The 19,957-nt window shown below is 45.5% G+C and overlaps 1 protein-coding gene across 2 annotated transcripts in view; it reads left to right on the plus strand.

Annotated features, from left to right (window-relative positions):
- Positions 1-18,493, plus strand: part of LOC126525150 (squamous cell carcinoma antigen recognized by T-cells 3-like) — a 106,238-nt gene extending 87,745 nt beyond the window's left edge. For both annotated transcript variants that reach the window (XM_050173204.3, XM_050173205.3), the window contains exons 20-23: positions 6,534-6,623; positions 8,033-8,116; positions 16,438-16,640; positions 18,149-18,493. In XM_050173204.3, the coding sequence (XP_050029161.2) occupies positions 6,534-6,623; positions 8,033-8,116; positions 16,438-16,640; positions 18,149-18,335 (564 nt within the window). In that variant the 3' untranslated portion in view covers positions 18,336-18,493. The remainder of the gene's footprint in view (positions 1-6,533; positions 6,624-8,032; positions 8,117-16,437; positions 16,641-18,148) is intronic.
- Positions 18,494-19,957: the final 1,464 nt, after the last annotated feature.

The raw sequence follows: 19,957 nt of genomic DNA on the forward strand, positions 1-19,957 counted from the left end.
TTCGCCCTCTGTGGCCATTTGTTGAACTTGAGAGTGTGCGGGGCCTGACTGAGCCACCATCATCAGCTCACCCATTCCACCCCTTCCCCCCCCACGCTGTCACTCGTGCATACAGCATGCGGCATGAGGTCACGATGTTATTGCCCTTGGACTTTATACGAAATGTGAGGGCAACGGCAACAGCAGGAATGCGCCTGGAGTGTCCATATAATTGCTATTGCAATAATATAATAAAAGTATTCGGCACCTGAAGCGTCCCGTGGCCCATTACTTTCCGTAAAAGAATAAGTAACAAAATCGAACTTTCACCATGCGACAATTTGCTGCACCGCAACAATTTTTTTTTCCTTTTGTGAGGCAGGGGCACAGAAATGAAAAAACGCAAAGGAAAGTATGTTGGCCACAATCGGATGCCTAGGCACCTAATGTGGCTACCAAAGCAATATCGAAGAAAACCCTAGACACTTGGTCCACAGAGAACCGTATGCATACTGCTGGGCATCCTACAGCGGCGAGACAAGACTTTCCGGAGAGGTTGCGCTCAAGCGAAGGCGGTGCAATCCGTCGAGTCCCCACAGTGATAGCGGCGAGTGACCATTGTTTCTTCTTCTCGTCTGCTAGCCAGAAAACGTCCAAAACTCTGCCAGGCAAAAATCCATTTGGCCACCGAACACACACCAAAGTGTGCGGCGTGGTGGTCGAGGCAACACGAGAAAAATGCATGCGCTCTGGCTGGCTCTGGCAGCTGATGGGTACGAGAACAAGAAAATTGAAGAGGCTCAATGTGTCCTGGAGAATAAAAGTCAAAGCAGAAAAAAATAACGTAGTTACCTTGACTGGCTTTAGTGTCTTGACAAGGATGCTTTGGCGTAGGTGAAAAAAAAAAATGTTGATATTTTTGTGTGTGACATAATGGCACAAATGAACCATGACAACCCTTCGTCGGATCTCGCAGCGTGCTTTGTCAACTTGTCTCATAGTGTGTTGATTTGACTTGTCTCGTTGTATGTTCCAATGTAAGACATTAGAAAAGTCAATACACCTTTGGTGTCAAATGTTTATAACAACATTAAACCCACTAAGTTCCGCAATTGCAAATCTAAAGCACAACTTTGGAAATGTCAATGCACCTTTCACATCAAAAGTTTATGAGAACTTTATACCCATAAAGTTTCGGAATTGACATCCATGCGCTCCGTAGATTCTGTGGCCTCCGCGAAATGCCGCGGCAGCCCGTTCGCCATCAAAACGCCCTTGAAACTATCTGCTTGGATGGGGCTCCTTGTGTTATGTGACTGCCAGCGCATGGGCTTTGCTGCGAAATCCAGCCTGAGTTCGCAATGTTCGCGGTGAAATGTCTTTTTGAGCGTGAAAAAGATATTCTAGACAAAATCCAGAACGATTTTTGGTGCCGGGGGTCGCTTTGGTTGCCCGTGTGTGGACAGCATAAAAAAATTTAGGGGTAGGGGGGCTGAAGCCCCATAAGCCCTCCCCCCCCCCCCCCCTCTGGCTACGCCCTTGCTGGATAGAGAGCCAGTTTTGATTTTTTAACAATACTACTTATAGAAAGATATATGTGAGCTTCTTAAACATCGCCGTCATACCATAGGAATGTCAAGACGTGGAAGGTTTGGCTTGTCTTGAATGCGGCTTGGCCTAAAGCTTGGTCATCGCTCTGCAAATAAAGGGTCCTTAGAATGAAGTTTTGCTAACAAGTTTCAGTTCTCCCGCGGTATATCTTGCCTTTATGTTTGGTGACTTCTAACATTACAAGTAAGTGACAAAAAGTAAAACATGTACAGTAGAACTTTGTTCACGTCTCAGAAAAAGATAAATGCAAGAGAAAACGTACTAACCAGGAAAATGTATGGTCCGAAGTCGCTAAACAATTTAGCAGACCCAAGTGTAGCTGACATCTATGTAGCGCAAAGTGTTGTGCGAATCGTTGCTGCACAAGATGCCGACACGCGCCAACCTGGTAGGGCTCAATCGGCCTGAGACGCCTGTGGTCATTTCTGCAGGCAGCTTTGGCAAGCTTTCTTTTGTGCTCCTGAAGTTCAACCTAGGTCAGTAGCTTTTTCGGCCGGAGAATTTTGACGGGAAGTTTTGATGTGCTCACTTGACGCAAATCGTTGCGGCACCAGACGCCGACGCACAATGAGCTGATGGGGCCTGAGCAGCCCAAGATGCGCATTGTTGTTTTTCTGTTGTGCAGTTAGTGTTTAAGACGGCGACGAGAAACTAGAATGAAATTAAGCTGGTGGGCAATGCCAGAATACAATGCTACCAGAGCGAAACGAGACGCTTACTTCGCATCCCCTTCAACAGGAAATGGTGACATATTTTTGTTATAGCCCATTAAATGCATGCAGTACACTTCCAATGGCACTGTAAGGTCGCTCTGATTGTTCGTGTTCTTAAGTGTCACGAATCGGCCACGTGCTGTGTGTATAGAGAGGGGGTTCACTCCCCCCCCCCCCCATGTCAGCGGGGCCACCGTTTCTGTATTATGTGGGGTCACGGACCGCGCGGTGTTGGGTGACGTGTCGCGGCGGGCGCTAGGAGGGCGAGTGCCGATTCCGGGAGGTCGGTATTGTGCGCAGGGCGTTGGCAGTCCGCCGACGGTCACACAAGTCCACACAGACCGGCCTTGAAAGGGACCGCTTTACACGGTATCGTGGGCCTGGCGCCTGAGTGCCTGACTAATTGGAGGCGCCGGCGAGGTTAAGAAGGGCTTAGCAAACTTGACCCCGTGCCGCATATACGGAGAAGGAATCTATTCTTCTACGCGTCCGGAACGCAATCGCCAGCCGTGTTGTTGGGTGCGACTGCCTGTGTGGTGTCGAAGGCCAGCTTACAGTGCACGCTGTAGGGATGCGGTGCACACGTGAAGAGTGCATTCGGACGGCGGCGTCTTGTAAACGCGCACTCGGAGAACTTTGTCTTGTAGACAATAAGTTTGAAGGACAAGCAGGGCCATCCGTTTCCCACACGGCCAAACTTTGAGTACAGTGGCACTACGTGGTGTCGATGCCCCTGCTTCCGAGACATTTGCGGCCTAGACGCCGTTGGGATTTGAGGCGGTCTAGCGATAACTTGTTCGGGACTGGCGTGTTTTGCTGAGCCCGTCACTAACTACGTAGAAACGAGAGGGCAACGGAGTTTTGGGGAAGAAGGAAAAGAGCTTTGTTTTTCAATATGTTTATTTTTAAGAGTAAGCCCATCCCTGTGGGTTGTGGCTTAACAAACGGTTGACTCTGATTGGCAACTGAACCTGTGGGACGGGCCAACGGCCCTACCGCCTTTTTTTTCTTTGTATATTTGAGCTATAAAAATCAGGACGACATGCTGTCCCTGAGACTTGGCTGAAATCAGGATTGCTGATAGATCAGTGAGCCTCCGTACCATGTACGTTAAAACGAGTCTGGGCTCTAACAGTCATTGAGACCGTCGAAGAGTGAGACTGCGTTTCTCAATTGTTCAAGTTTGTAATGTATTTCTTTTACCTGCCATGTATATAGAAAAGTTCAACTATAAATATTTCTTGTACATCTGACCTCATCGCTTCCTGCCTGCGTTTGATCAACAACTGCCGATCATCGTCCGAGAAGCTTCAAGTTCCAACGGTGAAGCGAGGACAGAGAACGAACGAAACATTACTGGCACTATGTAACACATGCTGTGGCACAGATTAGTGAATGTAGTTATGACAATAGGGCTGGCTGCTATAGCTGTGAATGTGGTGCGGTATGACCTGCAAGGAGACCTCTAGTTACCGCAATAAGAAAGTGCGCATCAGTGTCCTCACGTGACACAGACGGGCGAGTACTGCAGGGAAGCTACCACGGCAGGTGGCTACGGTTCGGCGTCTCGGGCCTTTTTTCATTTACGTGGCATCTATACTTTGTTCCATATATAGCAGTCAATGCTGTGGAAGCTACGCAAGAAGTTCGGTCAAGAAAAGTTATCACTCCATGCGTTCCATCTGTGCTTCGTTGGCCGTTCCGTCCATGCTTCACTACGCCGCGACAGCGTTCGCTTGCATGAGCATGCACGGGAGGCTGTCACGACGAGTTGCAAATAAAAAACCCGAAAAGAACAACAAAAATAAAGAAGGATCTAGAACAAAGCCTTAGCAGCCGTATACCACAGTGTGTTTGTTTTCAAGGATCTAAACGTAGTTCATTTACTGAGTCTATATGAAAAACAGTTGCGCACCATTGCGGTCAAAAAACATCGAACTATATCCAAGTATATCCAAGTGCAAATGAAGTGTCTGCAAGAAGTCTCTTTAGCCTCCACAGCGTTGACTGCTATGTATGGAACCGAGTGTAGTGGCTGGAAAACGTATCACATAATCGCAGTTTGGTGATGTAATGAACGTTAGTGCTGAAAGATCGTGTTTTCTGGGAATGGTATCAACCGGCAAATAAAGAGAAAGAACTCGGTGCCCTTCTGCTCTGTGAAGAAGCATGACCAGCGAAGCTGTGTATGTGGGCCCCTTAATGGCGAACTGCACCTCTGCCGCGAGACAGCCTGGCATTGCACTATCTTCAGTATCGGCGCACGTATGGGGAGTGCTTAACGCTTGCTGCACCTCCCCTGCGGGTCAGCCCGGCATTGCACAAACTTCGGGATCGGCCTGTGTATGGGGAGTGCTTAACGCCTACATCACCTCTGCCGTGGGCCCGGCATTGCACTATCTTCGGAATCGGCCCACATGTGGGGAGTGCTTAATGTCTGCTTCACCTACGCCGTGGGTCCACCCGGTATTACACTATCCTCCGGATTGACCCACGTATGGGGAATGCTTAACGCCTGCTTTACTTCCTCCGCGGGTCAACCCAGCATTATACTATCTTTGAGATTGGGCCTCGTATGATTAGAGCTTAATGCCTGCGTCACCTTTGTCACGGGTCGGCCTGGTATTGCACTATCTTCGGGATCAGCTTACGTATAACATTTTATAACTAGCCCTTAACAGCTTTGCTGTAACATTGGTTACGTCTTTGTGTTTTTTATTAATTATTAATTAATAACAACGAGCGAGGAAAAAGTGGCACGAGCGCGTTTGCGCTGTAGCGCCGAGGGGCGCCAACAAGCCAGCTGTGGAAGAAGATAGCGACGTTGGAGTCAATGCTGATGATAATAGTTCTGTGTCTGCATACGGACACAATTTTTTTTTTTTTGTTCTTGATCGCAAACATTGGCATTGGGAAATTTTGCGAAACGGGATCGTATCAATGAGGTTCGGTATTTGAAACAGGTGCGCAGTGAGCACTGACCTTTCCCTTTTTCCAGATTCGGCGGCCAATCGCTCATACTGCTTACATTTTATAACACCGCCCACCCTGACACAACAGCTTATGTTTTAACAATTACTTGTAGTACTAGTACACAGCAAAAACACCGCACGTTGTTCTAGCACAGCCTAAACCACTGTGCCAGAATTAACCCCACTCGCCAGACACGGCCTTCTAGGTGTCTTGTTGCTCTGAGGAAGGTGCTTATTTTGAAGCTCCCAACCTCTGGATGTTTTCCTGCATGCATCAGTTATGCAGCACCACTCTTTCCTCCATGTCATCGTAAGAAACTATATCAGCCATAGACTAGAGCTCGTGTAGCCATAACTACATTCAAAATGCAGTCAAGGACAGCATAGCTGTCTGTTTACTACCATCGTTCACTAAACAAAACGCATGGTGGTGCTGGTGACAGCTGTCCTCAGTGAACCATGAGCACACGAAGCATTCACCACTGAGAAACGACGTGGAGTGATCATAGCAGTGTCACTAGGATTATCTTCAGGAGCTTCCGAGTTGATTCATTCAGCAAGGGAGACTTACTCTTGTTCTCTGTTTCTTCTGAGGTTCCTTTGTGTGTGCATCGTTTCTTCAATGACCTACAGAAACTGTAAACATGCAGACCTGGGAGGGTATTCTCTAAGTGCCCACCTAGGGGGCATGTCCATTTCGTCTGCTGCTAAAGTGCTGATTGGCTGGGTGTGCCTTTCTCCTTCTGACGCATACCCTAGCCCAAGCAATCACAACTTTAGCAACAGACGAAATGGACATGTCCACTAGGCAGACACTTGCAGACCCTCCCTCCCTCCCCATACCCCCCCCCCCCCCGCCCCCCTGCATTGCACACCTACAGTGACTTGTGTATTTGCTCGTGGCTTGGATTTTATTCTTGCTCTATCTTGATATCTGTTTGACTACAACATGGAATGATGAAAACACACAAAGGAGAATACAAAACATAAGCATTTAACCTTTTGTCAAGTATGCAGCAACCTTGGCTTTCCCTGGTTATTTCTAAGGATAGAACTTTGAAGAAATTATGCACCCAAACCAAGATATAGGAAAGAATCATGGAACTTTTGGGAGGTGTAAATAGCTTGAATCGCTTGAAAAATGGGTGAAATATAGTGGTTCCGTTTTTTGGTAATCTAGGACACGTGTTGTTTCCTGCCATTGCTTTCTACCCTTGCTTTATGATTACCAGAATTTTTTTTTCTTTTCCTCTAACAGTTCCGTACGGGAATGGAAAAGAACAAGCTTTTCGTCAAGGGCATACCTTTCTCTGTAACTGAGAAAGAATTAGAGGAGCTCTTTGGAAAGGTATGGGTAACTTATAATTTTCTGTTTATGAGTTTGCATATTGTAATTGCAGTGTAAGGTGCATGAGGTTATTAATATGTTGCAAGCAGGTTTAGGTTGAATTGAAATTAAAGTATAAAGGCCACTGGAGAGCCACAATTTGATAGCAGATGGCATTGATGACCTGTCGCGTTGGTTTAGTAGCTACCATATGTCATTCTGCTGCCAAGCACTAGGATGGGGGTTCGATTCCCAGCCACTGCAGCCACATTCCAGTGGATGCAGAAGGCAAGAAGGCTCGTGTGCACTAAGCGATAGGTGCATGTCAAAAAATCACAGCTGGCCAAAATTAATCCAAAGCACCCAGATATATCTTCCATACCCCATTTGTTGCTTTGGAAGGTTAAGCACCATAATTTGCATATTTTTAACGGCACAGACAGTACTTTAGACTGCATGATCATGTGCCCCTGTAAACAAATCTGAGCTCGGCACTGCTTGAACTGAACTTGCAGATAAGTTACTTCCAAGGTCACTGAGTGAAATGTGCTTATGGTTAACAAACAAATGGCTGATGATGCCTTCATGAAGTGGGTCAATAGCTGCTTGCTTTCATCCCTTCAGTTTATTTTCTTCTGTTGCAGGCACCACCTGGCATACATGACCTAGCCCTCTAAAGCACATTTTTCACCAGAACTCTCCAAAGGAGGCTTATCTATATGATATTCCAGGGTTTTGCTTGCAAAACACTGGTCTAATAAACACTTCTGCAAAGTGTCAAGTGTGCTTTCCCACAATACATAATTGGTAAAAGAAATTACGTCTAGTGCATTGCTACAGTGACAGCTGCTGCGTAGCTCATGCCTTGCTGCTTTTGTGTACTGGATGTGATTGGGAGGAATGTGCAAAAGCAAGACCAGTGCACCAACTGGACAGTAATCTTGATTTTAAGCATGTTGTCAACCGCATTTCGGAAATTATGCAAGCTAGCTTGAAACTTTTCTACTGTTTAAGAACTTGCTGGTGGGCTACAGCAGCGTAACAACACTCGGTGTGGGCAGCAGAAGTTCAGCCCTCTGGAGCATTGTTTGCACCTTTGATATTGGCCAACACATGCGAGAGACAAATCTGGAGAAATACGGTTCCATCCCGAAATGTCTGTTCACTACTTATTTAATAGTAGCAAACTAGGCGAGGTGTTACTTGTTTACCTCAGGATGCAGGACAAGGCAAAGAACATTCTTCTTAAAGATGAACCAGTACCAACTCACCCAGTCTGCACCCAGTTTGCTGTTGTCAACTTCAAGTTCCATTCATTGGGCTGTGCTAAATGTGTTTACGCATGTGTTTTGGCTTCTTTCTAGACCCTGTCTCGCATGCTAAGCAGCTTTTCAAAGGCAGTTATGACGTGTTTGTTTTCTTCCCCACAGTATGGTGAACTGAAAGGTGTTCGGCTAGTCACATACCGCAATGGTCACTCAAAAGGAATAGCATATGTGGAGTATGCCAATGAGGTGAGTTGGAATTGCCGCCTTCCTTGTCTAAGATGTTCTTCATTCGCCATAAAGAAGGGAGCTCATCACTTTGCTCTTATTGGCTTCCCAGTGACACAACGTTGTGTGCTCTCACAGAGTGTCTGTTTTTGATTGGCTGAACTACTGATTTTCAACTGCGTGTGTGTGCATATTACAATCAAGGTATTCTCATCCTCTGAAGATATCGACATGAGCTTTCATTGAGCAAGGGGTGTGAAAATAATAATTTACGAGAGCAACTGAAATACATATTGATTATTGCCTGAAGTGAATCAAATTGAATATCATATATACTTTTAAAATAGTTTTCAAATAAAGAACAGTCTTTTCCCCATTTGTATCAATGTTCATATTGTCACGTGGTCGTGACTTCAAAGAACACAGTAGCAATACTGTGAACGACAAAACTAACTTTTATTGGGCGAACCTGTGCCCACAAAACAGGCTACACTTAAGCACAACGATAGTGGCGAACACGGTCGGCGATCGGCGAAAATCTGATCAGCGGGTCAAGCGCGTCGGCTTTTATACAGCAGTCATCGAATGTTCCAGACTAATCGTTGGGACCCGCATGCCTTCTACAAAGTTATACACAATTCGCGTCAAGCGATGAAATCAGATAACGCGAGGTTCGGCGACAACAGACAGCCGGGTAGAAGCATCGATAACTTTCCAGAAACGTCGGATACATGCAGGCGCGTCCCGCGCTGCGCGGTTACAGATTGTTAAGCGGTGAAACGTGGTCGCCTGATAAAGATAAGTACACGTGTCAATACCCCCCTATTAAAAAGCATCGACTCGATGCTGCAAACAAACGAAAGTATTAAACAAAAGCACTCGTAGCAAAGAAAAGAACAAAAATGAAGTTCGTCAGCGTCCGTAAAAGGGTTTAAGGCGCACCACGTGGACCACTTCAGATCGTGCGCGGCGCTGCTGTGAATGCGAAATGCCGTCTGGCACGACCTCATAGTCCAGAGCGCCAATACGTCGGATGACCTTGTAGGGTCCGAAATAGCGTCGGAGTAGTTTCTCACTGAGTCCTCGTCGGCGTATCGGGGTCCAGGCCCAAACACGGTCGCCAGGCTGGTACTCGACGAAGCGTCGTCGGAGGTTGTAGTGTCGGCTGTCGGTCCTCTGCTGGCTCTTGATTCGCAGGCGGGCGAGCTGTCGGGCTTCTTCGGCGCGCTGGAGATAGCTAGTGACATCAACATTCTCTTCGTCAGTTGCGTGCGGCAGCATGGCGTCAAGCGTCGTCGTCGGGTTCCTGCCATAAACCAGCTTAAACGGCGTGATCTGTGTTGTTTCTTGCACCGCCGTGTTGTACGCAAAGGTTACGTATGGCAGGACCGCGTCCCACGTCTTGTGCTCGACGTCGACGTACATTGCTAGCATGACGGCGAGGGTCTTATTCAGGCTCTCCGTCAGACCATTCGTCTGCGGGTGGTAGGCAGTTGTCCTCCTATGGCTTGGGTTAGCTCTGCTGTAAAGGCCGTTCCTCTGTCGGTGATGAGGACTTCTGGGGCACCATGTCGCAGCAGGATGTTCTCGACGAAAAATTTCGCCACTTCGGCTGCGCTGCCTTTTGGTAGAGCTTTAGTTTCAGCAAAGCGGGTGAGATAGTCCGTCGCCACGACGATCCACTTATTCCCGGATGTTGATATCGGAAACGGCCCCAACAAATCCATCCCAATCTGCTGGAATGGTCGGCGAGGAAGTTCGATCGGCTGTAGTAATCCTGCTGGCCTTGTCGGTGGTGTCTTGCGTCGTTGGCAGTCTCGGCATGTCTTGACGTAACGGGCGACGTCGGCGGTCAGACGCGGCCAGTAATACCTTTCCTGTATTCTCGACAGCGTCCGGGAGAATCGGAGGTGCCCAGCAGTTGGATCGTCGTGTAGGGCATGCAGTATTTCTGGACGCAGCGCTGACGGTACAACAAGAAGGTAGCTGGCGCGGATTGGTGAGAAGTTCTTCTTCACGAGCAGGTTGTTTTGTAGCGTGAACGAAGACAACCCGCGCTTAAATGCTTTAGGGACAACGTCGGTGTTCCCTTCCAAGTACTCGACGAGGCGTTTTAGCTCCGGGTCTGCTCGCTGCTGTTTAGTGAAGTAGAACTTCTCACCAATCCGCGCCAGCTACCTTCTTGTTGTACCGTCAGCGCCGCGTCCAGAAATACTGCACGCCCTACACGACGATCCAACCGCTGGGCACCTCGGATTCTCCCGGACGCTGTCCCGGACGGCTTGTCGGGGGCGTCCGGTACATGGACGAAAAGCACCTCCACCAGATGTCACGTGGTCGTGACTTCAAAGAACACAGTAGCAATACTGTGAACGACAAAACTAACTTTTATTGGGCGAGCCTGTGCCCACAAAACAGGCTGCACTTAAGCACAACGATAGCGGCGAACACGGTCGGCGATCGTCGAAAATCTGATCAGCGGGTCAAGCGCGTCGGCTTTTATACAGCAGTCATCGAATGTTCCAGACTAATCGTTGGGACCCGCATGCCTTCTACAAAGTTCTACACAATTCGCGTCAAGCGATGAAATCAGATAACGCGAGGTTCGGCGACAACAGACAGCCGGGTAGAAGCATCGATAACTTTCCAGAAACGTCGGATACATGCAGGCGCGTCCCGCGCTGTGCGATTACAGATTGTTAAGCGGCGAAACGTGGTCGCCCGATAAAGATAAGTACACGTGTCAATATCCTAGTATTGACAGTGTCAGCAAGTATATGTCATTATGTTGCACATTATAAAGCAGAGTTTATTCAAAGTACAAACAGAGCATAACAAACAAGGCAAAGGGACCACAGGAAGATGGAGCCTCAGCCCGTGGATATTGTTTGAACAAAGGGACTTGTCTTCGTCAAAGCAACAACTGTTTTCCTTGGCTATATAAATGGAGCATTAAGAACATAAGCAGTTTATTCACATTCTGAGTACTCTCTGGAGCATACATAGTCATTATGGATTATCAGAATAAAGGAATATAGGAATAAAGGCCAGGCAGCATCTGTGCGCACTGATGGAAAATAAATGGGAAATGTGCCTTGTCTGCTGCAACATCAGAGTGAAAAAAAACAAAACAACAGACTTTTTCTGTAGTTGGAATGGTCTTGGCAGATGGTGCCACTATTATATCAAATGACTTAGCAACGAAGTGCATTCAGAGTTAACTAGAAAAGACCACATGATGCAGCATCTGTGAATTCAGCATCCAAGTGGAACCTTGTTAATGTGTACCTGTTAGGAATGCGGCATGACTATGCATTAAACAGCACTGCACACTAACCAACCCGCCGTGGTTGCTCAGTGGCTATGGTGTTGGGCTGCTGAGCACGAGGTCGCGGGATCGAATCCCGGCCACGGCGGCCGCATTTCGATGGGGGCGAAATGCGAAAACACCCGTGTACCTAGATTTAGGCGCACGTTAAAGATCCCCAGGTGGTCTAAATTTCCGGAGTCCTCCACTACGGCGTGCCTCATAATCAGAAAGTGGTTTTGGCACGTAAAACCCCATAATATATATAATATATATATACTAACCAGCAAATACAGTCAAACCTTGTTATAATGAAATAATGCATATAACGAAGTGAAATTCTCCTTGAAATTTACATAGACGTCCATGTATTTAAAACCTCAGTCTAATGAAGCAAAATTGTCCTGCGAATGGATATAACAAACTAGATTTGTCTCTGAAGCCAAAAAATAATCGACCCTTGCACGCTGAATATATTGCTTTCCATGGGATTTGGCGAACATTCAGCGTGGAAGTTAAAAAAAACCTGCTTCCCAACGTTGGATACGCTGTCGAGCAAGAGTGGTGTTTCTCACCATTGTGTGTAGCTGTGTGTAAGCAGTGGCCATGGCAGTGACCCATTATCGCCATCCCACTTCTTTCACTGCATGGAGAAAGAAAAGCGCAGTGACAATGGCGAGCGACTGCTTGCGCGTGGCAGTGCAAAAAAGGCCAGTGGATCCACTTCTTTCTCTCTCACTGCGACACCTCTGAGGTCGCATCAGTGCCAGTGCAATCTCGGAGGCCACAAGTTGGCCCAGCTACGCTGGCATGGCGAGGTTCGTTGTCGTTCTCATTCGTGCAGCGGAGGCACATGTGACCAGTGGATCAGCTTGGATCGGCTGCATAGTCGGCACACCGTGTTGTGTGCCACATGCTTTTGCTGGTTTGTTAAAATTTCATCGCCGAAATTTCATCGCTGGTTTGTTAAATTCCATGGGCCGAAAAGCTTTATTCTTCTATGCATGCTTAAAGTTGTGCCCCCTATTGTGAATGTATTGCAGCAAATAGCAATAATGCATAAACAAAGCAATCGATATAACAAAGTAATTTAGGCTTGCCCTTCAATTTCGTTATAACAAGGTTTTACTCCACATACAAATTTGCATCTGCATACAAATTCGCAGAGTGCACATCAAGTTGAGCTTATTCTAATGCACGTGTGCGCATGCTTGTTACTAACTGAGAGCCGACGCTATTGCACTGACACTGTAGCTGCTGCCGTGTGATGCAGTGTCATCCCGTGCAATCTGTGTGCGGCATGTCGCCAACTAAGTGTATGTTTTCCTTGTACCGGGATGCTTGGTAGGGCTAAGTGATGTCACAAAAGAGACAAAAAAAAGAAAGAAGCAATTAATACGCCTTAACTACATTGATGCATCGCTAACAGCATTCTAAATCAAATCAAGAGAAGAAAGACTGCAATGAATTCACTGTGTCAACTTCCAACTCATACACTTTTATGTGAGATGAAGTGGCAGTGCTGTAGAAAATAATATTAGTAAAAATGCTTTATATTTGTGTCACAAGTCTGAATATAATGTGACGTGCCTTCCAAGGCTCGAAATTTAAGACAAGAACTTGCATTATATACGTGCAAATACGGTACTTTAAATGCCTATTGAAGTTGCCCATTGAGCTTATGAAGAAGGCATCCCATGTGTGTGTGGGCCTTAGTGGTTCAGGGAGTTTGATGATGGCGATGTCAGCTTTTAATATCCCAAGAAGATTTGACCTGTTGCACTTCGTACACTTTCATTCAAGCTGATGGTTGTTGCTAAAATTGGAGACCCTAAATTCCCCCAATTAGCAAGAATGTGTTGGTTACATATGGACTAGACTGCCTTGCATCGCACATTCTGCTGTACTCATTTTGAAATAAATGTTGTAAGTGCCTGTGTGGCAACAGTAGTACCACTGCTTAACCCCTCAACTGCCACAGAAAATTGAGAAAAGGTGATAAAAAGTGTGGATTGTTCTTTAAACTTTTTTTTTTTTTGAAGATACATACCAGGAATTTCATAGTGCTTTTACTGCTCTTGCTGAAAAAATTGCAAGAGGCTTTGTGTATTACACAATGCCACAATTAGAAGATAATGCAACCTCTGTCATGACAAATTAACTTCTTATTAGTAGTTAAAGAGCTAGTACACAAGTTATACTATGATTAGTGACACAGACATTATCAACTTTTGCATTAACTGCCTGTAACAGTAATCTTCATAAAACAATGCTATCATGTTAGCTTATCAGATGCAGTGATAAAATTTCTTCTTTGCAAAAACCATCTTTCATTAAAGGCAGACCCAGAATAATATAGCGGATTGCTGCAAAGCAAACACAATGGGTATCTGATTGTACTCAATGTAGATGGTCACACAAGTAATCCCAGCATTTGACAACTCAATTACATATAATAATAATGATGCCTGCATGGTCCGTTGCAGACTGTGCAGGCATGAAGGCATGGGAATTCAGCGCTTCAGCAACAGGGAACATGCTGCAAGCATGCACAGCATTCAGGCACCTCTATGCAGGGATTAGGAGGGTGTTATTTGACGTCTCCTAGTGTCTGAAGAACCTCCTCGCACACAGCTAGAAAATGCATGACAAAGGAAGCCGGACTAACCCTCTGAAAGCTTCATGATTACAGTGACCAGATTTTTCACTTTTTGTGAATGCTTTTATAAGTGGACTGCATATTTCTGCTGTAGCTAGTAAAATCGAAGCTTGATCTTAGTGCTTGCTGCATAGGCCATCATTTCACTATAGGATACAGCATTTGGTCTCGCAGTCCTGATAGGTTCTTGCATCTTGCTGCTTTGCCCAGCAAGTGCCAAAAGTGATGAAATAACAGTAGGCTCGTAATTCTTGTGAGCACTGAAAGCAGAATTGCTGGTGTAAAGGAAGAAGTGCACAAGGCAGCGTGGGCAGGGAGAAATGAAGGGAGAGGAGGGGGAAGTCGTGAAGTAAAGCAAGCATTTGCAGGAACAGCCTCAGAGGGGCAAATATGAAGGGCACGCCTACTGGTCTTGGCGGAAATGGAGTGGAGTTTTGATAAGTTTTCAGAAAACTCTGTACTCCCTCGGCGATGCAACCTCCCCACCCACCGTCCTTTGTACACGTGGTGGTGCAAGCTCGAAAAGCACCGTCGGCGCTATCCCAATCGATACAGACACGGCAAACAACCGCTGCTACTTTCACATTGCTGTCATACCAGCCGAGCTGCTGCAACGCAACCCAACGAAGCTCGGAAGCAGTACGATCTCACCACTGCAGCAGTGCCCGAAAAGGCCTCAGCAGTAGGACTCACAGCCTGCCCCGTTGTAGACCCAGATGTGGGCTGTATTTTCCATAGCGGATGTTTGACTCTGCATTGTTTTCCGTATTCAGTGCCAGAGCCCAAGACCCCTTCTCAATGGCAGCAGTTGGGGACGGTGTATTCTCGCTCACCGCCTCTTATGCTCACCGTCTCTTGCAACCAGAGAGACTACTGGACTGTGGCTTCTGTCTACATGTGTTGTACTGACATACAGCATGTGGTGCACACCGTAGACATCGTTTTCTCACGCTTGCATAACTTTATATAGTTGTGCTGTCCTAAATTTTCATCCCTCACGCGTTGTCACACTTACCCTCTGCGTCGACTCCCCATGACAAGTTGTTGCATGGCAGGTTCCAAGCCATGCCGTAAACTTGCAGCATGGCTAAATATAAAAGCTAAGGTGCACAAGCCAACATGGGCAAGGAGAAGTAAAGCAGGCATTCACAGGGATAGCCTGTTGTCTCTTGCACTGGTTACATGAAGGCCCATTGTTGTCCTGAATCATGTGCAGTGTGGAATTCTCATTTGAGTGCACTGTTATGCACGTGAATCAGCCTTTTCATGGATGATGACAATGTTAGATTACACTCTGTAGCATGATTTTTCTTACTGAAACCTGCAATAGCAGGGCACAATGCCTAATGCACGTCCGATGGAAAGCTTTCGTTTTATTATTTCTTCGCAAGAAGTATAAAAAATTTTGCTGGGAACAGGAACTCAAAGCCAAACCACATTAATGTGCCGCACAGCAGTGTCTTTCAGCTTTTAATTTGGACGCAGTGTATCCCGCACCAACATATGAGTGCAGTGTGTAGCATTCTAGTTTGAATTTCTCACCATGAAGTTGGGTGGTGAAGCCCAAGTGACAAATTTTGTATGTTGGGGCTGAAATTGAAAATTCTTTTTCTTCTTTAAAACAAAAATCACCCTCTTCAATCTTTCTGTACAAATAGCTGATATACTTCTCTGTGAAGACTGCTATTTGCCGGATTTTTACAAGAAGCACTACCGTTCTTTTTTAAACTCTTAAACGTAGGCCAAAATGCTGTGTTTTCAATGTTTTCAGTGTGGTTTTCTGTGGATGATGTGCAAGATTGGGGCACAAATCAAAATTTTGCAGATAACATGTTTTTTCACATTTGTATGAATGTATTCTTTGGTTTTTTGTACCTGAGCATTTCTTGTATGTAGCTTCTAGAAAATGCTATATTTTTGCAATATTTATCAGCTAATCGCAGAAACAAAAATATAATGAGTACCTAAAGTTCTTTTTTTCTAATGAAGAAACCATGTCTACCAACTGTGATAATGTAAGCCTTCTGGCATTGTGAAAAATGCTAAATTTCTGTGAAGTTTCCTTTTTTTTTTTTTCTGCACATGGTTTGGAGTCATTTCAGAAAATTCAAATGGCCCTCAAACTTACCCCCCCCCCCCCTTCCTTTTTTTTTTAACTTGTAATATTTTGGGGGAAATGTTTGCCTGTCATACCAGTTGTCTTACTTTTTTTGAAGAAAATCGTAGATAGTTGACTGAACGGGTTAGGACATTTGGTGGGGAATGACTCAGTAGTGAATGTCCCTAGAAGCCTGGCTTCAGAGCAGTCAAAAGTCGCCTGCAGTTGCTGCTGCTGCTTCTCAATGCCTCGCTCCCCCTCATGCCTCCCTCCTCCAGACTTCCGCCACAGTGGCGTTGGTGCAGACCGATGGCATGTCCATGGGCGATCAGACCCTCCAGGTGGCCATCAGCAACCCTCCGGCGCGTGGAGCTCGGCAGCAGGGCAAATGGGACACAGCCGAGGAAGGGCAGCAGGGGTCTCAGTACCCCCTCGCATCCCAGGTGGCTTCCTTGGGTGGCGGACCAAAGGAGACTGGCCTGTGAGTGCCGCTCGGCTTCCCTCGGTTATTCTCTTTCCTTCTTCTTCAGCAACAGCTGCCGTGGGCTCTTCCAGCTCTTGTTGTTTCTGTTTGTAGGCCGCGTCACTAGACTTTGTGGGTTTTGAAATGTTATCCCATGCTGAACTAGCAGAATAAAATGTGTGCTACTGAAGTGTATGGTAAAATAATGTCTAAGGCCGAAGCAATCAAATAACGTTGCGATTGTGCTTGCCGTAATTTGTTCCTATGTTAGACTATGCTGTGGTACTTTCAAACCGATCCAGAGAAAAGTATGTCGCAACGCTGGAATAGATGCGTAGAAGTAGAAAACTGTGACGATAATTTATAACATGCATGGCTGCACATCTAGTAACAATCTCCTCGGGTTAATGAGTTTGCCACCTGTACTGCACAAAAATAGTATCTGTTTGGAAATTGTTCTTTCACTTGATCAGTGGCCACTACAACATCGACATTTTATATACTGTCCCTTATTTCACAAGTTACTCTACAAGAAAATGGCACTTTCTCTTTACAAGAGAATTAATCAAGATTTAATTTCGAGGAATAAGTGTTTGAAGTATTTCCTTTCTATTTTTTTTTCCGAGAGCAGTTGTTGAGTGGAATAATCCTGCTAATGGCATTGTAACTCTGGCATCATCATTTCTACTAGACAGTGTTATGGAGACACGGGGCTACGGGAAGAAGAACAAAGCATGGCAGCCTCACAGTCTTCTGGTTCGCAGTCCCGCTTTTTAGATGTCTGTTAACCTTGAACGTGCGCGATGTACCTGTAATGTGTGTGGAATGCCTGGCTGTTGTGGTGGCCTACATGTCTTTTAGAGTTGAATGAATGGTGCAATGATGCCTTGTTAGCAGTACAACAAAGGGAGCAGCACTCAGGCTTTAAGAATTTCTACATATGTCACATGTGAAACTCTGCAGTGTGATACATACCGATGTGTTGTGGCAGTTGTCAATGCAGCGGCTCACTGGCACCGTGGCGGTAACCGGCTTAGTGCAAAGATAGAGTCGGGATAGTTGAAAGGAAGTGTTTGCTGCCTCCACAAATTTGTGTATCATTATGTGCGATGTCCTATCAGCACCAAAAAGTTCGTGAACTGTGGGAACTGAGAAAATGTGAAATGTCAGATCAGTTTGTGGCCTTAGCCAGTAAAGCCGCAGAAGACCATTCTGTTTGCATATTTGTACTAATACAGGTTTGAAATCTGAATGCTAGGCTGCGGAACCATTCAGCATTTTTTCTGATCCCATGGCCCATAAACTTTGATGTCAGCGGTACAAAAAATAAGAATGCTGCCCACAGCACATTTCACCTCACTTGTGTGCTAAGAGAAATTAAGCGCGCTCTCGACTAGCTTATGCTAGAAAGAACACCATGGGTCTTTATGGAGAATCAAGCTGATTGTCTCAAATTTTTGTGTATGCATTTACGTTCTGCAAAGCGTTGAACCTGTTTGTTTTGTACTGTTGTCTTATTGCCATAGGAGAGGCCGCGGCCGCACTCAGGTGTCACTGATGCCCAGAGCGGTGCAGCAGCGTTCGTCTGGTACGGCAGTGGTGAAGAAGCCCGAACAGAACCAGGAGCAGCCAATGGAAGTGTCAGGCTCGTCTGCCGAAGGCAGTAAAGGCCTCAGCAATGAAGACTTCCGCAGCATGCTCCTTAAGAAGTGATGCGGCTTCACATTTAGACCAGTGGCAACTCTGTCTATGCTCTATTCTCATCTTTCATCTGTAATTTCATCAGCTGTCCATTGCTGCACACTGCTCTTTCTGTGAGGTTGTCCGTGTATAAATTATGCAATAAAGCCTTTAATTCTGGTCGTATCAAATTCCTGTGTTGTGAATTTGTGGTAAGCACAGCTGTGGATGATGACAATGATTTTTCAGCACTGTAATAGTGAAATGAAACCTCATCCCAAATGATGAGCCCAGTGCAAGTGTATAAGAAATAATTTGCATGCAAACGGACTTTATATATATATAAATGGTCAAGTTTTACCGTGCAATTTCTACGGAGAAATCTGCAATTATTAAGCACTGCAGAAGTTGTACTCGCAGCTGTTAACACTTGATAGACTTGCGGGGAATCCAGCTTTTCGAGGCACTTTGCAGCCATGATTTGGTTATTTTGGGCCCTATAAATAGCAGAATTTTCAGATTGAGTATTAATATTCGGTGAATGCTGGATGTGAATATTGAATTGAACATGTTTTCTTTCTTCTGCGTTTGATTGTAGAAGAAAAAAAGATTAAAGGGACAGACAACCACTCGGAACATAAATCGAGATAACCCAGAACCCAGCTGATCGAAGAATTGCTTAGTGTGTTGTCTAAAACGAGCCCTGTCTTTCTCATTAAGCAGGATTTATATTTTTAATTCTTCACTAAAAGTTGCAACCTATCATGTGACTTACTAGTATATGCGGTTCCTGGTCTGTCTATTAGTATTGAAATGCAGTACACCTTTTCTATTGTAAGTTTTTCTAACTTACGATGTGCAGATGAGCCTTCGTTCGTAGTGAGTACAAAAATGTCACTGCCTTTGCCTTCATTTTTGATTAGTTGTCTTGGCTCATCTATTGACAAAATAATGGTGGAAGAGGCCTGCCAGCCGTGACGTTACATGTACTTGGGGAAAAGCTCAGTACAAATATAAGAAAGGTCTGTACAACAACGCAAACTTATTGTACCAGCTTGTTATCTTCAAAAGTGATTGAAAAGGTCAAGATTTAGGTGGTCAACCACAGTTGCACTCACTGCTTTTAAAGCAAAACGATGGGCGGCATTCACAATTTGGGAGGTGGGTTATCGGCATCACTCTCACTTCTCAGCATTGATGGAGGAGGGACTTTTTTTTTGTTTTTAGACGGTGCTCAGATAGAAAAATTCTGCTTACAGAATGTTGACGTGCTTTTGTAAGTAACTGCTGCAGATGCAAAAACTACCGAGGGTGAGCTTTTCTTTACACTGTAAAGAACTGGGCCCTTAAAAATCGGTTGTCAGCCCCTTTAAGAGAAAAGGGAGTAAAAAATATCGAGATTTATTTCATTCAGTACTACAGCTGAACCTATAACAAACATGCATGTAAACAAAGTAAATTTAAACTGTTTCTAAAACGAAGTTATTTTATGTCGGATGTGACTACATTAAGACAAGGTTTGACTATACTTGAAATTAAAGAGAATTCATTCAGTAGACCAGTTTCTGAATGAAGAATAAGTTAAAGCTCGCCACGGTTCCTTGTTGAATTGGCACGACCACCCAAGCAGCCAGTATAGGTTCTATGATGGGCAT

This window comes from Dermacentor andersoni, chromosome 3, assembly GCF_023375885.2.
Source record: "Dermacentor andersoni chromosome 3, qqDerAnde1_hic_scaffold, whole genome shotgun sequence".
In the NCBI taxonomy this organism is placed as follows: Eukaryota; Metazoa; Arthropoda; class Arachnida; order Ixodida; family Ixodidae; genus Dermacentor; species Dermacentor andersoni.